Source organism: Panthera onca, chromosome A3, assembly GCF_046562875.1.
Source record: "Panthera onca isolate mPanOnc1 chromosome A3, mPanOnc1 haplotype 2, whole genome shotgun sequence".
In the NCBI taxonomy this organism is placed as follows: Eukaryota; Metazoa; Chordata; class Mammalia; order Carnivora; family Felidae; genus Panthera; species Panthera onca.
This window is the reverse complement of record NC_138341.1, coordinates 79,549,101-79,567,800: the sequence shown is the minus strand read 5'-3', so window position 1 is coordinate 79,567,800 and position 18,700 is coordinate 79,549,101. Positions and strand designations below refer to the sequence as shown.

General features: G+C 38.6%; 1 protein-coding gene and 1 non-coding gene across 4 annotated transcripts; both read right to left on the bottom strand.

The window, feature by feature from the left end:
* Positions 1 to 1,419: 1,419 nt before the first annotated feature.
* CA3H2orf15 (chromosome A3 C2orf15 homolog) lies at positions 1,420 to 3,102 on the bottom strand (the record flags this gene model as incomplete). The annotated part of the gene is made up of 1 exon (XM_060608442.3): positions 1,420 to 3,102. A coding segment is annotated over one exon (312 nt), but the record flags the coding sequence as incomplete, so codon positions are not given.
* Positions 3,103 to 11,116: 8,014 nt separating this feature from the next.
* On the bottom strand, positions 11,117 to 18,607 carry LOC132662837 (uncharacterized). Of its 3 annotated transcripts, none has more exons than XR_013554619.2 (4): positions 18,228 to 18,607; positions 17,440 to 17,547; positions 16,562 to 16,723; positions 11,117 to 14,581 (listed from the first exon to the last, which is right to left on the bottom strand). It is a non-coding gene; the product is annotated as an uncharacterized LOC132662837 (transcript). The 3 variants fall into 3 exon arrangements; XR_013554618.2 differs by having other exon boundaries at positions 16,562 to 16,630; positions 18,075 to 18,594; XR_013554617.2 differs by having other exon boundaries at positions 16,562 to 16,630; positions 18,228 to 18,586.
* Between the last annotated feature and the right edge of the window lie 93 nt (positions 18,608 to 18,700).

The window sequence follows — 18,700 nt, the reverse complement described above, 5'->3', positions numbered from 1 at the left end:
TCATTAGATGCAATACATAATAGGTTTAGACACCTTATTTTATGGATATGTTGAATTTAAAGTCTCCTAAACATCCTTATTTCTGCTGAACTACGTTTTTTTTTTTTTTATGGGAAGTTTACTGTCTTATTAGAAGTGGCAGAACTGTGAAAAGTACTCACTTTAGGATTCCACTTGTAGAATTCTCCCAAAACACCTAAGTGAGGTTGTTATCCTTATTAAGCTTGTTCTATTTTACCTCTTCCAGGAAGTCTTTGTGGATTTCCCTTGTCAAGTGTGCTGCTAAAACTATGGCTTAGGTTGGATTTGAGGATTCCAGTTTTTTGGTATCTTAGCAGCAATGGTTCTCAATGAGGGTGATTAATGTTAGCATTTTTATTGTCTCAATGACTTGAGTGAGCTCCTATATTTGGCATCATGCAATGCATGAGGCATCATGCACAATGAAAAATCATCCCACATTCAGCATCACCATGACTATCAAATATCCTGTTGGACATTCGTGGAGATGAAAAACAAGGCTGTAAATATCTGAGCCAAGCCCCTGTTAAAAAAAAAAAAAAGTGATTTTGCTAAGGTCATTGTGACATTTCACGTTGCTAGATCCAATCCTTGTCTAACCTTGCAGTTGACTACCTCCACCTTAATGACTACTGTGGGCAATCTTGACATTACCTTGTCTTGGTTTTCCACCATCCTCAATGCCAGTTCCTCAGTTCCTTTGCTAGTTCCCTTGTGCTGACTAGCTCCTAAATGTTGGAGTTCTCAGGACTTTAGCTCACATTATACATTCACCTTAAGCAATTTCATTCATTCCCAAGGCTTTAAATGCCATTTCTGTGTACAACTTCAAAAGTTGTATTTTTAGTTTCATACATATATAAATGACTACTTGCCTTGGAAGCTGGGTTATGTCCCCAAACCATGCTCCTGAGCTTTTCCCTAAGGAACCTCCATGCACGTAGTCTCTTTAGCTAGAAATTGTTTCTTTTTCCTCCACTTTCAAACCATCACTCTTTCCTGCTAAACTTCATTTGGACTTTAACCCTTCTCAAGATCTCAACCATCACCATCATGTTACTTAGACAACCATGTCACTGCAAAAGCTATGAAAACTTCCTAGTTCCAACAATTAAAAATCAAGTTTATGTGTTACGTCTCCTGTCTTTCTGAACATTTTACGTTTTCTTCATGGTACATCATAATATGCATCTTATAGAATTACTGTCTGATACTGTATCTTCCCTGGTAGACAGTAAGCACTATGAAGATGGTGGCTATTTTATTCACTACTATATCCCCACCGAGAAACATAATGCCAAGTTAGGTGAACAAATGAATGACTTATGTTTTTTTCCTCTCCCAAAGAATTATGTTCTGTAAATGATAAAAAGCAGTGTCTTATTGGCTTATGTCCAATTCAACAATTTTATTTAACTCTAGGATCAATATTCCCTACAATACATTTGTATTTTTCTGATTTATAAAATAGTTTCCCCTGAAAGAAGATGGTTTTTCATCTTTGTTTTTATGAATATTAAGGAAATTTCTCACAATTAGCCATTAGAGATAGCCAGTAAATTTTAAAGTACAGGAAAATGTTCAAAACATACATACATACATAATATAAATAGTTACAAGGTCACTATATGTCAACACAAAATGGTTTTACTTTCATCTAACAATACTTGGGACAATACTGCTATCTCAAACTACTAGACATTTCTATAAGAATGGCAAACTGATGCTATAAAACAAGAATTTTTTTTATCAATATATTAGGTTTATTTATTTATTTATTTTTTCAATATATGAAGTTTATTGTCAAATTGGTTTCCATACAACACCCAGTGCTCATCCCAAAAGGTGCCCTCCTCAATACCCATCACCCATCCTCCACTCCCTCCCACCCCCCATCAACCCTCAGTTTGTTCTCAGTTTTTAAGAGTCTCTTATGCTTTGGCTCTTTTTCACTCTAACCTTTTTTTTTTTTTTCTTCCCCTCCCCCATGGGTTTCTGTTAAGTTTCTCAGGATCCACATAAGAGTGAAACCATATGGTATCTGTCTTTCTCTGTATGGCTTATTTCACTTAGCATCACACTCTCCAGTTCCATCCAAAAACAAGAATTTTTTAACACAAGACTATTTTTCTTACATTAAATATTGGTGGTATAAAATGGTAGTATCTATAAGATAAACCATTAGACTTGGAAATAACTATTTTGTAACTCTGAAATGAATTCAATGTGGGGAAAAATAGTTTTAAAAGGATGATTTAAAATGTGAAATGCTTCTCAAGATATGTAACTTACTGGTCTTTTGCAGGGTTTATGTGAAGTGATCTTTTACAGAACAGAAATGCAAAACTGCAGTAAGATAAAGTACCCTAAAGCAAAATCCCAAACTTGAAATATTAAAAAATTGGTACACTAGAAATAGTATGAAATACAGATGTCAAATTGTTCAGGCACTGTTTTTTGATCACTTGTTAGAGAAACATTATAACTAAAATGTTTTAGTACCATTTAAATACTGTTAATCAAAAATTCTGATTTTTGACAAGGATAGAATACCAGAGAATTTTGCTTTGAATTTTGAAAAGTTTTTTCCCCCTAAAACAACTGTTTTGAATATGTATCAAAAAAGTGCAGTCTAAGGTGATTCATAAATAGTGAAAAATAAGCAATCATCATCCTTCATTTTGTTAGGTTTTCCTAATAAGGTTAAGTTCTCATTCAACATGCTCTCTTAGTCAAAAGCAATTTCTTTGGCAGAATGTACGAATAACTTCATTCCACATCTGTCATTTCTATTCCATCATTTTCTTTAACATATACTACAGAACCCAAGATTTTCTCTGAAAGAGATCCTGTGCCAATCTCTTTACTTCTTGTAAAGTTTTCTTGGCTTGTGTTTTCTAATCTTATTTTCTTGATGGTTTGAAATAACTGAGTCACTGGTTCCAACTTGCTTTTCTCAGTCCCTTGCATTAAATGATCGTCCACTTTTGAATCCACACGCATAGCAGATACCTGAGTAGCAGATTTACTAAGGGAAAATCCTATTGAGAGAGCTGAATAATATAGTTGGCAGGTATCTCTTTAAGCAGTGGAAATGTTTCTTCAACTTGATTGCTTGGAAAGAAATGATAACAGGTGAATACAGTGGTAATTTCAGCTAACCTCATGGCAGTGCTTGTTTTCATGAAACATCATGGTGGTGACTCCAAAAATATAAAGTAAAATTGCCTTGGGGTGCCTGGGTGGCTCAGTCGGTCCAACTTCAGCTCAGGTCATGATATCATGGCTCGTGAGTTCAAGCCCCACCCCCCCCCCCCCCTCTCCCCGTCAGGCTCTATCCTGACAGCTCAGAGCCTGGAGCCTGCTTCAAATTCTGTGTCTCCCTCTCTCTTTGCCCCTCCCCCACTTGCTCGTGTGTGTGTGTGTGTGTGTGTGTGTGTGTGTGTGTGTGTGTGTGAGTGTGTGAAAGGAATTTATCAGATTTTGTGCTTTATCACCTTTCAGAAATAAGAGAGCTTCTCTACTTAGTCCTTTATATCGTTTTTCCTATCAAAAATTGTTAATAAATTATTAATGGATTAAAGAAATAATTACTGAAGGCCAAACACTCTGCTAGGTATTCTGCCAAAAATACAGATGACCAAACAACTGTAAACATTTACCTATGAAGCAAACAGAATTAATGGGGGATGCCTGGATGGCCCAGTGGATTAAGTGTCTGGCTCTTGATCTCTCAGGTCATGATCTCACTGTTTGTGAGATCAAGCCCCACATCAGGCTCTGTAGCTGACAGCATGGAGATTGGGATTCTCTCTCTCCGCCCCTTCCCTGCTCATGCTCACACTGTCTCTTTGTCTCTCAAAATAAATAAACTTAAAAAGGAATTGAAGGGAGAAATAGTTCTATAATAATAGTTGAAGATTTCAATATTCCACTCTCAATAATGGATAGAACAACTAGATAGAAATAAGAAAATAGAGGACTTAGTAAAGAAATAGAGCACTTAAACAACAAACCAACTAGATTTTTTAATTTTAATTTTTTTTAATGTTCATTTTTGAGAGAGACAGAGAGATAGAGCATGAGTGGGAGAGGGGCAGAGAGGGAGAGGGAGACACATAATCTGAAGCAGGCTCCAGGCTCTGAGCTGTCAGCACAGAGCCCAACATGGGGCTAGAATTCACAAGCTATGAGATCATGACCTGGGCTGAAGTCAGACACTCAACTGACTGAGTCACCCAAGTGCCGTTAATTTTAATTTTTTATTTAAGTAGGCTTCATGTCCAGCATGGAGCCCAATGTGGGACTTGAACTCATGACCCTGAGATCAAGACCTCAGCTGAGATCAAGAGTCAGACACTTAACCAACTGGGCCACTCAGGTGTCCCTAAACCAACTACATTTAACAAACATTTACAGAACACTCTACCCGTCAACAGCATACACATTTTTCTCCAGTGCACTTGTGACATTTTCCGGGATAGACCACATGTTAGACCACAAATTGAGTCTCAACCAATTTTAAAAGGTCGATATCATATAAGGCATCTTCTCTGACCACAACAGAATGAAGTTGAAATCAACAACAGAAAACAGGAAAATTCATGAATTTGTGGAAATGAACACACTTTTTTTTTTTTTTTTTTTGAGAGCATGAGTAGGGAAAGGGCAGAGTAAGAGGGAGAGAGAGTAAGCAGGCTCCATACCCAGTGCGGTAGCTCAACCTCACTACTGTGAGATCATGACCTGAGCCGAAATCAAGAGTTGGATGCTTAACCTATTGAGCCACCCAGGCATCCTGAAATTAACACACTTTTAAACAACCAATGGATCAATGAAATCACAACGGAAATTAGAAAACACTTAGAGATGAACTTAAATTTACAGCATATCAAAACTTACTGGATACAGCTAAATCGGTGCTACAGTGGAAATTTATAGCTATTAACACATTAAAAAAACAAGAAAGATCTCAAATCATCAACCTAATTTTATAACATAAAGAACTAGAAAAAGAAGAAAAACTAAACTTACAGACAGCAAAAAGAAGAAAATAATAAAGATAGAAATAAAATAATAAAATAAATAATAAAACAGAAAATAGAAAAACAACAGAAAAAGCAACGAAACCAAAAGTAGTTCTTTGAAAAGATAAACAAGATTGACACAATTTCTTAGATGGATTAAGAAGAAAAGATGACTCAAATTATTAAAATCAGAAATGAGAGCAGGACATTACTACTGATTTTACTGAAATAAAAAGGAATATAAGAGAGTGCTCTATTTTATATGTCAACAAATTGGATATTCTAGCTGAAATGGACAAGTTCCTAAAAACAGAAAACCTACCAAGACTAAATCATGAAGAAACAAAATCTGAATAGTCATCAAAATTCTCTTGACAAACAAAAGCCCCGGACCAGATGGCTTCACTGGTGAATCCTACCAGACACATAAAGAAGAACTAATACCAATCTTTGTCAAACTTTTCTAAAAATTGAAAAGGAGGGAACCCCTTATGTTACCATGAGGCCAGCATTACCCTGATATAAAAGCTGTAAGAAAACAAGCAAACAAACAAAAACCCCACAACAACCTGTAGACCAATATTCCTAAGGAACATTGATACAAAAATTCACAACAAAGTACTAGCAAACCAAATTCAGCAGGATATTAAAAGGATTACACATCCTGATCAAGTGGGTTTATTTCTGGAATGCAAGAAAGGTTCAATATATAAAAATTGATCAATGTAATATATCACATTACAGAATGAAGGAAAAGAACCACACAATCAACTCAATGAAGCAGAAAAACATTTGACAAAATTCAACAAACTTTCATGATGAAATAGACAAACTAGGAAAAGATGGAAAATACCTCAACAAAATAAAAGCCATATGTGAAAACCCACAGCAAACATCATAATCAGAGAAAGCTTTTCCTTAAGATCAGGAATAAGGCAAGGATGCCCACTTTCACCACTTCTATTCAACACAGTACTGGAAGTTCTAGCCAGAGCAAAAAGAAATAAAAGGCACACAAATTGGAAAGGAAGAAGTAAAATTATCTCTATTCACAGATAATATGATCTTATATGTAGAAAATTCTAAAGATGGCACACACACACACACACACACACACACACACAAAACTGTTGGAACAAATGAATTCAGCAAAGTGGCATGATACAGTCAACACACAAAAGTCAGCTGCATTTCTATATACTAACAATAATCTGAAAAGGAAATTAAGAAAATATCCACTTACATTAGCATAAATGGAACAATAAGATACTTAGGAATTAACTTAACCAAGGTGAAAGACTTGTATGATGAAAAATACAAAACACTGCTGAAAGAAATTAAAGAAGACATAAATAAAACACATCCCATGTTCACAGATTAGAAGACCTAATATTATTAAGATGTTCATATTACTCAAAGTGATCTACACATCCAAAGCAATCCTTATCAACCTCCCAGTGACATATTTTGCAGAAATAGAAAAATCCATCCAAAAATTCATATAGAATCTCGAATAACCAAAATAATCTTGAAAAAGAATAAAGCTGGAAGGCTTACATTTCTTGATTTCAAAACTTAATAGAAGGCTACAGTAATCAAAATGTGGTACTGGCCTAAAAACAGACGTACAGACCAATGTAACAGAGTCCAGAAATAAACCCTCACATATATGGTCAAATGATTTTTTTTAAGTTTATTTATTTATTTTGAAAGAGAATGTGCATGCAAATGGGGGAGGGATGGGGTGGGCAGAGAGAATCCCAAGCAGGCTCTGCACTGGGGCTTGATCTCAGGAAGGGTGAAATCATGACCCGAGCCAAGATCAAGAGTTGGATTTTTTTTTTTTTTTAACGTTTTATTTATTTTTGAGACAGAGAGAGACAGAGCATGAATGGGGGAGGGGCAGAGAGAGAGGGAGACACAGAATCGGAAGCAGGCTCCAGGCTCCGAGCCATCAGCCCAGAGCCTGATGTGGGGCTCGAACTCACGGGCCGCGAGATCGTGACCTGAGCTGAAGTCGGATGCCCAACCGACTGAGCCACCCAGGCGCCCCAAGAGTTGGATTCTTAACCATCTGAGCCACCCAGGCGCCGCAGCTCAAGTGATTTTTGATAAGGGGGCTTAGATCATTTCATGGAGAAAAGGACAGTTTTTTCAACAAAAGGTGCTGGGGAAACTGGATATCCACCCGCAAAAAAAAAAAAAAAAAAAAAAAAAAAAGGAACCCTCACCTAACACCATATGCAAAAATTAACTCAGAATGTATCAAAGACCTAAATATAAGATCTAAAACTATAAAACACCTAGAAGAAAACATAAGGCAAAAGCTTTGCCATGGATTTGGAAGTAATTTCTTGATTATGATGCCAACGGCATAGGCAACAAAAGAAAACAGACAACTTGGTCTTCATGAAAATTAAAAAAAAATTGTGTGTCAAAAGGCACTATCCAGAGTAAAAAGGCAACAGAAAAAATGGGAGAAAATATTTGTAAATCATATATCTGGTAAGTGACCAGTAGAATATACAGTGAACTCCTAAAATTCAACAACAAAAACCCAATTAAAAAATGGACAGAGGACTGGATTAGATATTTCCTCAAAGAAGATATGTGAATGTCCAATAAGCACATGAAAAGATGTTCAGCATCACTAATAATTACAGAAATGCAAATCACAACAGTGAGACACTGCTTTGTACCCATTAGGACAGCTATTACAGAGAGAGAGAGAGAAAAGAAAGAAAGAAAAAGAAAGAAAGAAAGAAAAGAAAAGAAAGAAAAGGAAAGGAAAGGAAAGGAAAGAAAGACAGAAAAAGAGAAAAAGAAAGAAAAAGAAAACAAGTGTTGGCAAAGGTATGGAGAAATTGGAACCCTTATGTACTGTTGGTGGAAATGGAACAGCTGCTGTGGAAAATAATTTGGCAGTTCCCCCCAAAAGCTAAAAATAGAATTACCATATGATCCAGCAAACCAACTTCTGGGTATAGACCCAAAATAATTGAAATCAGGGTCTCAAATAGTTGTACACCCATGTTTATAGTAGCCTTATTCACAACAGCTAAAACATGGAAACAGTTCAAGTGTCCATTGATGGATAAGCAACATGTAATGCATATATATACAATAGAATATTATTTAATACTATAAAGGAAGAAATCCTGTAATATGCTACATGATGGACATTATGCTCAGTGAAATAAATTGGTCACAAATTGGTCACAATTGTCCACTGTATGATTCTTCTTGTGTAGTACTTAGAATACTCAAAATCAGAGAGAAAGAATGGTGGTTGCCATAGGGGGTTATTGTTTAATGGGTATAGAATTTCAGTTTTACAAGATGAAAATAATTCTGGAGAGGGATGGTGGTAATGGTTGTACAACATTATGAATGTATTTAATACACTAAACTGTACACACTCAATTGGTTAAGATGTTAAGTTATATGTATATCTTACCATAATATAAAAAAATGAAAAAAAAGAGTCCAATAAAGATACAGTACTTTTCAGTACAGATGCCCAATCTGTCAAGAGAGATGAACATGCAACATGAAGGAAGGGCCCAGAGAGGTTTTGAAAGGAGGGGAGCCTAGGTCAGGGTTGGGCTTTGAAAGATGGGCAGGAACTTGAAAGGCAGAATTGACCAGGTTGGAAGAAGCTTCCTGGCACAAGGAAGACAGTGAGGACTTCTGAAGTTTTGTCTAGTGCTTGTTAGAGAACAGTGATTGACCGACCGAAGTGCTTAAGCAGCAATGTGAGATCTGAAACAGACTCCAAGTTGTGAATGAGAGCACTTTGCCACTTTTTGGAATATTGTCCTTCTTTTCCTCCCTCCCTCCCTTCCTCCCTCTCCCTCTTTCTTTCTTTCTCTCTCTCTTTCTTTCTTTCTGAGAGGGAGATAGAGAATCCCAGGCAGGCTCTGTGCTTTCAGTGCAGAGCCCAATGCTGGGCTGGAACTCACCAACTACGAGATCACGACCTGAGCCGAAATCAAGAGTTGGATGCTTAACTGACTGAGCCAGGAATGTGTCCAGGCACCCAAACAATGTATTATTTCTTTAATATTTAGGCACTGTGGTATCTGAGTTTAGAATTCCATCCCTATCAAGCTGTAATCATTTTATTGACAAAAGATCTCTAATGATATCATCTTGAAACCTTAATCCATATGTGTGATTGAATATCAGTATTTACAACAGAACAAAGTCCTGGGCCTGTTGCAGTATCCTAAACATACTAGTTACTCAAATACTGTTAATATGAAAATTAGGAAATGGCTTTCTAGGAATCAGAGATAATTTAGCTAAAGTTTGAAAAGATCTCTCTGATGATATTCTAAAATGTAGGTCTCCCTGTTTCTTAGATCTGGAAACTGAAGTGAATATTTTTTCTCATCAAACACATATATAATACTGTCTTCAAATTAGTAAAATTGAATTTATTCTATTCTTTGGTCTGTCCTCTTTGATTATTTAAAAAGGAAGTACTCTGGGCATAAGACACAAATAAATGCTTTTCTAAAGAAGACACCCAGATGGCCAACAGGCACATGAAAAGATGCTCACCATCGCTCCTCATCAGGGAAATACAAATCAAAACCACAGTCAGATACCACCTCACGCCAGTCAGAGTGGCTAAAATGAACAAATCAGGAGACTACAGACTCTGGAGAGATGTGGAGAAACGGGAACCCTCTTGCACTGTTGGTGGAAATGCAAACTGGTGCAGCTGCTCTGGAAAAGTGTGGAGGTTCCTCAAAAAATTAAAAATAGATCTACCCCTATGACCCAGCAATAGCACTGCTAGGAATTTACCCAAGGGATATAGGAGTGCTGATGCATAGGGGCACTTACCCCAATGTTTGTAGCAGCACTTTCAACAATAGCCAAATTATGGAAAGAGCCTCAATGTCCATCAACTGATGAATGGATAAAGAAGATGTGGTTTATATATACAATGGAATACTACTTGGCAGTGAGAAAGAATGAAATCTGGCCATTTGCAGCAACATGGATTGAACTGGAAGGTATTATGCTGAATGAAGTAAGTCAGGCAGAGAAAGACAGATACCATATGTTTTCACTCATATGTGGATCCTGAGAAACTTAACAGAAGACAAGGGGGAGTAGAAGGGGGAGAAAAAAAAGTTACAGAGAGGGAAGGAGGCAAACCATAAGAGACTCTTAAATATTGAGAACAAACTGAGGGTTGATGGGGGTGGGGGAGAGGGGAAAGTGGGTGATGGGCATTGAGGAGGGCACCTGTTGGGATGAGCACTGGGTGTTGTATGGAAACCAATTTGACAATAAATTATATTTAATATAAAAAAATAAAAAGGAAGTACTCTTGCCAAAAATGTTTAACTTGAATCTAATCTTGAGGACACAATCAGATAAACCCAAACTGAGAAATATTATATAAAAAAAAATAGCCTCTAGTCAAAAATGTCAATGTTTGAAAGACACAGGGAAACTGAAAAATTGTTCCAGATTAAAAGAGACTAAAAAAACATGATTTCCAAATGCAGTTAATGATCCTTTAGTTGTGGGGGAGGGAAATGTACTATAAAGGCCATTTCTTGGACCACTGGAAAATTTGAGTATTGATGGTTTAGTAGATAATAATATTGTATTAATGTTAAATGCCCCAAATGTAGTACCTACTATGGTTATATAAGTGAATGTCCTTATTCTTAGGAGATACATGCTGAAATTGGGGTAAAGGATCTTTCCACAACTTGTTTTCAAATATTCCAGCAATAGATACAAAGAGAAAGTAAAATATGAAAAATGTTAACAACTATTGAATCTAGGTGGAAAGGGTTAAAAAAAATTGTTCACTGTATTATTCTTGTTAAATTTCTGTATGTTTAAAACTTTTTCAAACTACAAAGTTGAAAAAACTTAAGAATATACAACTGACCCTTGAACAACACAGGTTTGAACTGCATAGGTCCACTTATGTGTGAATATTTTGTCTTTTCTTTTTTAAAAAAAAAAAATTAATGTTTATTTTTGAGAGAGAGAGAGAGAGCGAGCGAGCGAGCACGCAAGCAGGGAGGGGCAGAGAGAGAGGGGGAGACACAGAATCTGAAGCAGGCTCCAGGCTCCAAGCTGTCAGCACAGAGCCCAATGCGGAGCTTGAACTGCACAAGCCATGAGATCATGACCTGAGCCGAAGTCAAACACTTAACCCACTGAGCCTCCCAGGCGCCCCGTGAATATTTTTTCAATACATACAGTATGGTACTGTAAATGTACTTCCTCTTATGATCTTCTTAACACTTTCTTTTCTCTAGTTTACTTCTCATAAGAATACAGTATATAATACATATATAAAATATGTGCTAATTATTTATATTATTGGTAAGGATTCCAGTCAACAGTAGGCCATTAGTAGTTAAGTTTTTGGGGGATCAATAGATACATGTGGATTTTCAACCACATGGGCAGGGGAGGTTGGCACCCCTTAACCCTGCATTGTTCAAGAGTCAACTATAGTAACAAAACTCTGTGAAACATTATACTGCATATGAAATCAACAATGGTAAGATAATGGTAACATATAGATTCTCAGCAAGCACATTAAATTTCAGTTTAATAGCAAAATTGAGGAAGAACCAAATGCAATAGGGTATATTTGGCCCTCTGAGTGTCACTTTCACTTGTCTGGAATCTTGAGGACATGAAGAAAGAACAAGTATATTTGGGACCTCTTTGGCCTGGAATTCAGATAGCCATTCAAGAAAATTTTTTTTAATGGTTATTTATTTTGAGAGAGCAAGCATGAGCAGGGGAGAGACAGAGAGAGGGGGTCAGAGGATCTGAAGCAGGTTCTGTGCTGACAGCAGCAAGCGTGATGTGGGGCTCAAACCCGCAAACCATGAGATCATGACCTGAGCCTAAGTCAGACACTCAACTAAGAAACTAAATAAATTTGACATATACACACCACGGAGAGACTTGCCTTACCAGACATTAAGATATGCTACAAAGTCAAAATAAAAAAATAGTCTAGTACAGGCGCAGGAACAAATAAAGGACCAATGAAACATGACAGAGTTCTAATTTGGACCTAGTTGTGTGTAGGAACTTCATACATGGTAAAGGTGGCACCATACAACAGACTAAGTTTAGACAGAACAGACTAAGTTTAGTAGGATAGTACTGTCAATACTGGCTCACGATGTAGATGCAAATAAAGTAGGATCCCTATCTTATATATAAAAGTGAACTCCAAATGCAGTAAAGACCTAAATGTGAATTGCAGAACTATAAACACAGTTTTAAAAATGTAGGACAATATTTGTTATCTTGGGTGGAGAAAGAGTTCTTGAATAAAAACTAACAAGCTTAAACAGTAAGGAAGAAAACGGATGGATCTGAATACTCATAATTAAGAACTTCAATAAAGAAACTATAAACAGTTAAAAAGATGAAAATTGGAAGATGTGCTGTACAAAGCGGACAAGGAATTTACAGCTAGAGTATAAGAATAACTACAAATCAACAAGAAAATGGGAAACCCAATAGAAAAGTGGGCAAAGGATATAACGATGTAATTCACAGATTGGGGAATCCCAAATAGATAACAAGTACATAAAGAGATATTTGAACTTACTAGGAGTCAGAACAATGCAAGTTTACTACCATCAGAATGACAGACTCTAGGAAGGTAGATAACATGGAGTATTAAGAATACAGGATGACGAGGGGCGCCTGGTTGGCTCAGTTGGCTGAGCATCTGACTTCAACTCAGGTCATGATCTCACAGTTTGTGAGTTTGAGCCCCGCATCAGGCTGTGCTGACAGCTCAGAGCCTGGAGCCTGCTTCAGATTCTGTGTCTCCCTCTCCCTCTGCCCCTCCCCTGCTCACTATCTCTCTCTCAAAAATAAGTAAACATTAAAAAAAAAAAAAGAATACAGGATGACAGGAAACCTTGTACATTGCTGGTAGAGTAATTTTTAGCTCCAATTTCATATTCTACATCCAAACCTTCAGTGAATCCTGTTTCTATTTTTACCCTTGCCCAACCCTTCCTATTGTGTATTCTTCAAACTGTATTTGGAATGAGCTTTTTTTTTTTTTTTTTTTTTTTTTAAGTAGGCTCAATGCCCAATGTGCAGTTTGAACTCATGACCTTGGGATCAAAAGTCCCATGATCTACCGACTGAGTCAGCTAGGCATCCCCTGGAATGAGCCTTTTTAATAAAGTGTTAAAAAAAATTTTGTTTTAATGTTTATTCATTTTAGAGAGACAGTGTGAGTGGGGGAGGGGCAAAGAGAGAGGGAGACACAGAATCCAAAGCAGGCTCCAGGCTCTGTCAGCACACAGTCCGATGTGGGGCTTGAACTCGTGGACTGCTAGATCATGACCTAAGCTGAAGTTGGGACACTTAACCGACTGAGCCACCCAGCACACCCCTGGAATGAGCCTTAAAAAAAATTTTTTTTTAATGTTTATTTTTGAGAGAGAGAGAGAGAGCATGCATGAGTGCATATGCATGAGTGGGGGGAGGGGGAGAGAGGGAGGGAGACACAGAATCTGAAACAGGCTCCAAGCTGTCAGCATAGGGTCTAACGTGGGGCTTGAACTCATGAACTACAAGGTCATGGCCTGAGCCAAAGTCAGACACTCAACCAACTGAGCCACCCAGGTGCCCCTGGAATGAGCCTTTTAAAACATAAGCCAGATCTCATCAATACTCTGCTCACCACTCTGCTCTAGGTACTTTCCATGTCAGAGTAAAAGCCAAATTCTCTACATTTTGAGTCTCCAGCTGTGGTAAGGAGAATAATGGCCCTTAAAGATATTCACATCCTAATTCCCAGAACCTGTGAATGTCACATGGCAAGGGGAAATTAAGGTTGCAGATGAAATTAAGGTTCCCAGGCAAATGACCTTGAGGTAGGGAGTTTATCCTGGACTCACTGGTCGTTACCACTCTAACCACAAGGGTTTTCACAAGTGAAAGAGGGGAGGAATGTCACTATTAGAATGATGCAATGTGGGAAGGACCTGACTGGCCATTGCTGGCTTTGAAGCTAGAAGGAGACCACAAGCCAAACAAAGTGGGCAGCCTGTGGAGGCTGGATTCTTAGATGCTCCCCAAGAACCCCCAACAGGAATACAGCTCTGCTGACACCTTGATTTTAGTCTAGTGAGATCCATTTTGGACTCCTGACCTCCAGAGCTGTAAGATAATAAATCTGTGTTGCTTACATAACTACTAAGTTTGTGGTAAATTGTTACAGCAGCAATTGGAGACTAATACAGCCAGCTAACATTCTCAAATTCCTCTCTCACTCTGCCCCATGATCTTATTGCTATTCCTCAAGAATATGCTATGCCAAACCCTCTTCTGCTTTAAGGTTCATGCATTGACAGTTACCTCAGCCTGAAGCAATTATTGTGCAAAGCACTTCTGTTGGGGATGATTACTAACATGGGGTCTGAGGCTATCAATAGCTAGCTGACTTTGAGCCCTGAGGGAGTTAACAGGGACCAGATTTATCTTCATGTCTTCAACATCTTAAAAAAACAGACAACACATGAAACAGTGGTTTTTAAATAACAGACAATAGGCAGTGCATCCCTAAGAGATCCCTAAGAGAAAGGAAATAAACGAGGTGAAGCCTATAAGCGCTCACCGCCTGGAAATTTCAGGCTTCAGCACAAAGAGGGGGAACCCAAACTGTGTCTGGTTATTTCAGTGAGTTGAGGAGATAGGAGTTCAGAGTCTGCAGAGACCAGGGTCACTAGAATTTGTGGAGAGATGAGAGAGGTACAGTGAGAGAAAGAGCTCCAGAGATCTGCAGAGAATTCCCCACAATTCTTTGGCTGAGTACTGATCAGGAAACACACGTGCAAGAAAACTACTGAAGCCTGGGAAAGAACCACCAAAAAGTAGAAGGCCAAAAAGTCCATAGATCTTACACAGGGCCAAAAATGCAGTTCCCACCAGCCTGAGTATAAAGAACTCCTAACACAGGGGACATTATACAGAGTCCTCAGAAAGGTATTGGCTTAGCAATGGGGCCAAATTAGCCCTGAGAGTATTTTGGACCTAACAAAGCTTAAAAGCAAGCTTCTAAAGCAGTGCTGTCTGACAGAACTTTCCTCAATGATTGAAATATTCTATATCTATTGTCCATTATACTAGCCACTAGCCACATGTGGCTTTTGGAGTTTGAAATGTACATAGTACAAATGAGGAACTAAATTTTAAGTTCTACCTAATTTTATTAATATAAATCCAAAATGCCACATGTAGCTAGCTAATGGTTACTGTTGTTTTTTTTTTTTGTTTTGTTTATTTATTTTTGAGAGAGAGACAGAGCATGGACTGGGGAGGGGCAGGCAGACACACACACACACACACACACACACACACACACACACACACACAGAATCTCAAGCAGGCTCCAGGCTCTGAGCTGTCAGCACAGAGCCCGACATGGGGTTTGAACTCACGAACTGTGAGATCATAACCTGAGTTGAAGTTGGATGCTCAACGAACTGAGCCACCCAGGTGCCCCTAATGGTTACTGTTTTGTTTTTTTTTTTTTAATTTTTTTCAATGTTTATTTATTTTTGGGACAGAGAGAGACAGAGCATGAACGGGGGAGGGTCAGAGAGAGAGGGAGATACAGAAGCCAAAATAGGCTCCACGCTCCGACCTATCAGCACAGAGCCTGACATGGGGCTTGAACTCACAGACCGTGAGATCATGACCTGAGCTGAAGTCGGACGCTCAACCAACTGAGCCACCCAGGCGCCCCAATGGTTACTGTTTTTAACAGTGCAGCTCTAAAGAGTCAAACTGTTTCCAAGTAACATTACTGCATTTCAGAACGCAGCCTAAATATATTTAAAGAAAAACAAAACCAAAAACCTCCAGCACCCAACAATGTAAAATCTGCAATGTCTGTAAGCCAAAAAAATTAACCAGGCATGAAAACAAGCAGAAAAATATGACCCATAAACAGGAGGAAAAAAAAATCAGTTAATAAAAACAAACCCAGAAATGACACAGGGATGGAATTAGTTCTCAAGGACTTTAAAAGCCATTTTAAATATATTCCATATTTTCAAGAAGGTAAAGCAAATCATAAGCACGATGAGGTTAGAAATGGAAGATATTAAAAAAGAATTAAAATTCCAGAGATGAAAAATATAATTCTGACATAAAAAATATGGTGGATGGGATTAACACTGCCAAAGGAAAGAAAGTGACCCTGAAGATATATCACAAGATGTATCAAAATGAACACAGCATCAGTTAGTTGTGGAACAACATCAAGAACCCAAACATATGTTTAATTGGAGTCCCCCATTTTTTTAGGGTACCAAGGAGGTACAGAAAAAAAGGCAAAACAGATTTTTTTGTAGTGAAGCTGTGAAATGATGGAGAAGCTAAGGGAACAGAAAACCCAGACCTTAGAATTACCCAGGAGTACCTGTCACATATGTACTATAAAAGGATTAGTTGGGGCAGAATGGAGCACTTACCACTCTTTGGATTTCCATAGAGGAAAGAAAATGTTCACTTTCTTGGATTGGGGGACGAAGTCAACAGTCCTTGATAGGAAAAGAAAGGAAAATCTTCATGCTCTGGTTTGGCCTTAAAATGTCCTTTTCCTTACATTCTTCCCAAAGAATCTTCAGAAACATCTAGGTGGTGTACACAAATGCTTAAGGTTTTCTTATTTTTTCCCTAAGGGAAGTACTTTCCTAACTTCTGTATTAATAAGCCCCTCATTCCTCCCAAGTCTTCAACTCAGACTTTCGAGGTTCATACATTTTCCCCTCTTTTCGATAATGCTAGATAATGAGAACATTTTATTCACCATAATCTTAGTATCTGAAAAGGAAATGAGATTATACATTGTTCTCCCTAAAATAACTTTTTAGGATGGTCTTTGAGAGTTCATGCTTTGTTTTTTAAAATTTTTTTATTAAAAAAAAATTTTTTTAAGTAAGCTCTATGCCCAATATGGAGCTTGAACTCATGACTCCTAAAGGAAGAGTCCCATGCTGTACCTACTGAGCTAGCCAGGTGCCCCAGTTCATGCTTCTTTGTAAATTATTTTTATCAGTTAGGTAATATTACACTTTAATACCTCTCGGGACCTCTGACTTTGTCTAAAATAACAAGTATTCTCAACTTAATTTTTTAGTGTCTAGCTATACTTACAAAGTATATGCTAGCTGAAAATAAATGCTACAAAATATGAGAAGATGTAATGGCACAAACAGGTGAAGAAATCAGAACAGAAATGGGGAAAACATGTCACATATTTAAACGTACTTCTACGAAGTAATTTGTTCTAACATAAAATGTGTTTATGGATGCCAAAAATATATGGGTGGGGGGAATGAGTACTCACCTGGCAAAAACAGGAATTGTCTCTTCAAATGTGAAATTACTTTTGAAATACACAGGCGAAAACTTGAACATCAGAGAACAGCCCTAAAAACCTAGTTACCTATTTAATCTGTAGGAAAAGGCAGGGAGATACAGCCATTAGAGTTCTGAAGTTTTTTGGGTTAAGACAAGTTATTTAATATTAAGAAATGTTAAAAAGATAGTATTTTTTTTTCAAGCCGGGCTCCAAAACTTTGGCAGAGTAATGCAACCCTTATTCTTTTTCACTAAAAAGCCTTTTTTCCACTTTTAGGTAACGTGGCTAATTTTAACATAGTTGGATGGCCAAATATATTACACCTGGTTAAGTTACAGTGTTCCAAGACTCAAGGCCCCTACTTGGGAGAACACAAATTTAAATGGTTTTACACAGGAAAATAATCGACACAACATTAAATATCAAGTGAGGTAGTATACCCCTTACTTTTTTGGTTAACGATCTGGTGGAAAGGGGTTTTAGAGAACTGACATGTGGGGAAGGAATACCGGTCAGGAATCAGCGCCTGCCACTTCCCGATTCAACCATGACTGAATTGTGCAGGGCTGACCGGGTCGTGGGTCCGCTGGCTCCCCAGGCTGCAGGCTGCTGGTGCTCACCCGAACAGAACTGCTCTCTCCCGAGAGGCTGCAGCAGCAGAACCCCACCGGGGAGACTCCCCGAAAACCGGCGCCTGGCTGCGGCAGGAGAGCTAACCAACCTCTCAGCCCTCAAAAGCAGCTCTGGGGAGTAACACGTTCCAAGTAACTCACTGAACATGTGTCCAGAACGGTGTAGGATCCCTAAGAAAAATGGCACAAAGCTGCAGCAGCAAAGCAGCACGTATCCTAGAGCCGAGGGAAGAAGGCTGGAGGATACACAGCCCTGCGCATGCGCGTTCCATCCAGGTGCTACACCGCCGGCAGAGAATAAGAATTAAGTGGTGGAAAAGGGGGCTGCGGCTGGTTACTAGGAGACGGGACGCTCGGGTGGTACGACTACGATCTGCGTGGCCGTACGCCTGCGCGGCGCGGATGGACCAGGAAGAGGCCTCTGCTACGCGGCCTGAAAGGCGGACAGGTGGACGTACGCGTCGCTACGTGCGTGGGTGCGCACGCACGGCTTGTAGTTCCCGCGAGAGGGAGGGTCGAGCCAGGTACGCGTGCGCACGGGAAATAGGGGCACGCGGAAAGGAAGCCGAGCGAAGGCGCCGGGGAGGTGGAGGACGAGCCCCCCTCAGGTACAG